Source organism: Eimeria mitis, genomic scaffold (assembly GCF_000499745.2).
Source record: "Eimeria mitis Houghton genomic scaffold, Emh_scaff594, whole genome shotgun sequence".
NCBI lineage: Eukaryota > Apicomplexa > Conoidasida > Eucoccidiorida > Eimeriidae > Eimeria > Eimeria mitis.
This window is the reverse complement of record NW_013574172.1, coordinates 7634-10125: the sequence shown is the minus strand read 5'-3', so window position 1 is coordinate 10125 and position 2492 is coordinate 7634. Positions and strand designations below refer to the sequence as shown.

Below are 2492 nucleotides of genomic sequence, written 5' to 3'. Positions count from 1 at the left end.
CAGCAGCAGCAGCAGCAGCAGCAGCAGCGGGAGCAGGCAGCAGCAGTTGCTGCTGCACTCAAGGAGCAGCCCTCTCCTCATAACCCCTCCTTGCAGCAGCGGGGAGTACCACATAACCTTGCTGGTCAGACCCCTGCCGCAGCAGCAGCAACAGCAGCAACAGCAGCAGCAGCAGCAGCAGCAGCAGCAGCAGCAGATGAGCTACGCAGCAACCCACCAACGCCCCATATGCGGGGTGTCTGTACAGCTCGTCCTCGACCGCAGCAAAATACAGAGCCAGCGAATTCGTACCCTCTCCATCAGCCGTCTCTCTATCAGGGGGCCCCCCACACCCAGGGGGCCCCCCACACCCTGGGGGCCCCCCACACCCAGGGGGGCCCCCACACCCAGGGGGCCCCCAAAAGATACAAACCCTGGGGGGCCTTGGGGGCCCCCTCCACTCACAATCAACACCAGAGAGGGAGAGAAGATAGGGGCCCCCACACAACCGCCACGCAGAAACGATGATGGGACCCGGGCATCGGAGCAGCAGCAGCAGCAGCAGCAGCAGCAACAGCAACAGCAACAGTGGCAGCAGCGGCAACCACAGCAGCAACGGCAGCAGCAGCAGCAACAGCAAGAGCGGCAGCAGCAGCAATCACAGCAGCAGCAACGACAACAGCAGCAGCCACAGCAGCAAATGCAGCAGCAGCAGCAACAACAGCAACAGCAACAGCAACAGCAGCAGCAGCAACAGCAACAAGAACAACCGCAGAGCAGGCAGCCCCTTACTCTGGGGGCCCCCCAGGAAGGTGCTGCAAGTGTAGGGGCCCCTGGGGGCCCCCCGGGCCCCACACCCGCCGCTAGCAGCAGACAGATGCAGGCTGATGCTGCAGCAGCAGCAGCAGCAGCAGCAAAGGAAGCTGCAGCAACCCCTGGGAGATCTCCCGTTGCTGCCTCAGGAGGAAGGACGCCGAGGTCTGCTGCTGCTGTTGCTGCTGCTGCACTGGACGCAGCAGCACCGGGCTCTGCAGCAGCAGCAACAGCAGCAGCAACAGCAGCAGCAGCAGCAGCAGCAGCAGCAGCGCCTGCCACCCCTAGATCAGCAGCAGCAGCAGCAATAGCCCTAGCAGCAGCACTATCTCCGCGCTCAGCAGCAGCAACAACAAAAGCAGCAGCAAAAGCAGCAGAAATGATGGGGGCCCCCGTACCCTCTCCCCAGTCTGTGTTGCCTGCTGGATCAGGGGCCCCCTTATCGGCCCCCTTAAGGGTCTCGCGCCCCCAAGGGGCCCCCCTGGGGGCCCCTCAGGGGGCCCCCCTTGGGGTCCCCCCTGGCACAAAGGGGCCCCCCCCTATTCAACTAACACGCACACATCTACGGCAGATGATACAGACACCGACGGGGGAGCCACTGGGGGCCCCCAGGGGCCCCATGGGGGCCCCCCTACAAGAGGGTATGATTTCGTCTGGCGGTGCTGCTGCAGCAGCGGCGGGGGCCCCCATGCATGCAACACCCCTTACACCGATGAGGGGGAGCTGGGGGCCCTGGGGGGGCCCCCCATATGGGGCCCCCCTTGGGCCCTTCTTGGCTGGGGATATGCATGCAGCACCAGCAGCAGCTGCTGCTGCTGCAGGTTGGGGGCCCCTGCAGCAGCCTCATGTTAGTGGGGCCCCCTTCGGCCTTGTGACCCTTCGGGGGGGCCCCCAGGTTCAAGGGGGGCCCCCCTCATGGGCAGCAACTCCTTGGGGGGGGGCCCCCCAACAGACACCTCATATTTCTTCAGCTGCAGCAGCAACAACAGCAGCAGCAGCAGCAGCAGCAGCAGCAACTCCACGCGGTTCGCTTCGTGGACCTTCGGCAGGCTTTAGGGGCCCCCTGACGCCCCAGGGGGCCCTCACCCCTCGAGGGGGGCCCCCCCTGGCATTCCCCCCATGCAGGGTACTGTACCCTGCTGGGGGCCCCCCAGTTTGTTCTGTCGCTGCAGTGTCTGTACACCCCACAACCCCCCGTGAAGCAGACCGAGGCAGTGCTGGGGGTTCAAACCCAGCCTTGGGGGCCCCCGGGGGCCCCCCCCCCTCGTTCCCTCTAGGGGCCCCGGGGCCCCAAGCGGCTTCTGCACTGCACAGCGGGGGGCCCCCAGGGGCCCCTAGAGGCAGATCTCCTCTCAGTGTTAGGGGGGGCCCCCTTGGGGGCCCCTCACCTGACAGCTGCAACAGAGGGTACAGCGTAACCCCAACGTACAGGCCCACCAGGTACTGCAGGGAGGCATTGACAGAGACATTGAGGGGCCCCCAGGGGGCCCCCCATGGGGGCCCCCTTTTGTTTGGGGCCCCCAGTGTAGCGGGGGGCCCCCTGCTGACTACTACTGGCTGTAGGCTTGTGGGGGCCCCCCTGCGAAGGTCTCCTAGCCTCGCGAGGCCCTCCTTTGTGGGGATGCCGGGGGGCCCCCTCTGCAGCACTCAGGTACCCATGCATCCCAGCAGCAGCACCAGCAGCAGCAGCAGCAGCAGCG

General features: G+C 66.1%; 1 protein-coding gene across 1 annotated transcript in view; it reads left to right on the top strand.

Moving 5' to 3' along the window:
- Positions 1-2492, top strand: part of EMH_0017220 (uncharacterized protein) — a gene marked incomplete at both ends in the record, with an annotated part of 10949 nt that overhangs the window by 7190 nt on the left and 1267 nt on the right. The window contains one exon of the mRNA XM_013500844.1: positions 3-1433. Coding sequence (XP_013356298.1) covers positions 3-1433 — 1431 coding nt within the window. The remainder of the gene's footprint in view (positions 1-2; positions 1434-2492) is intronic.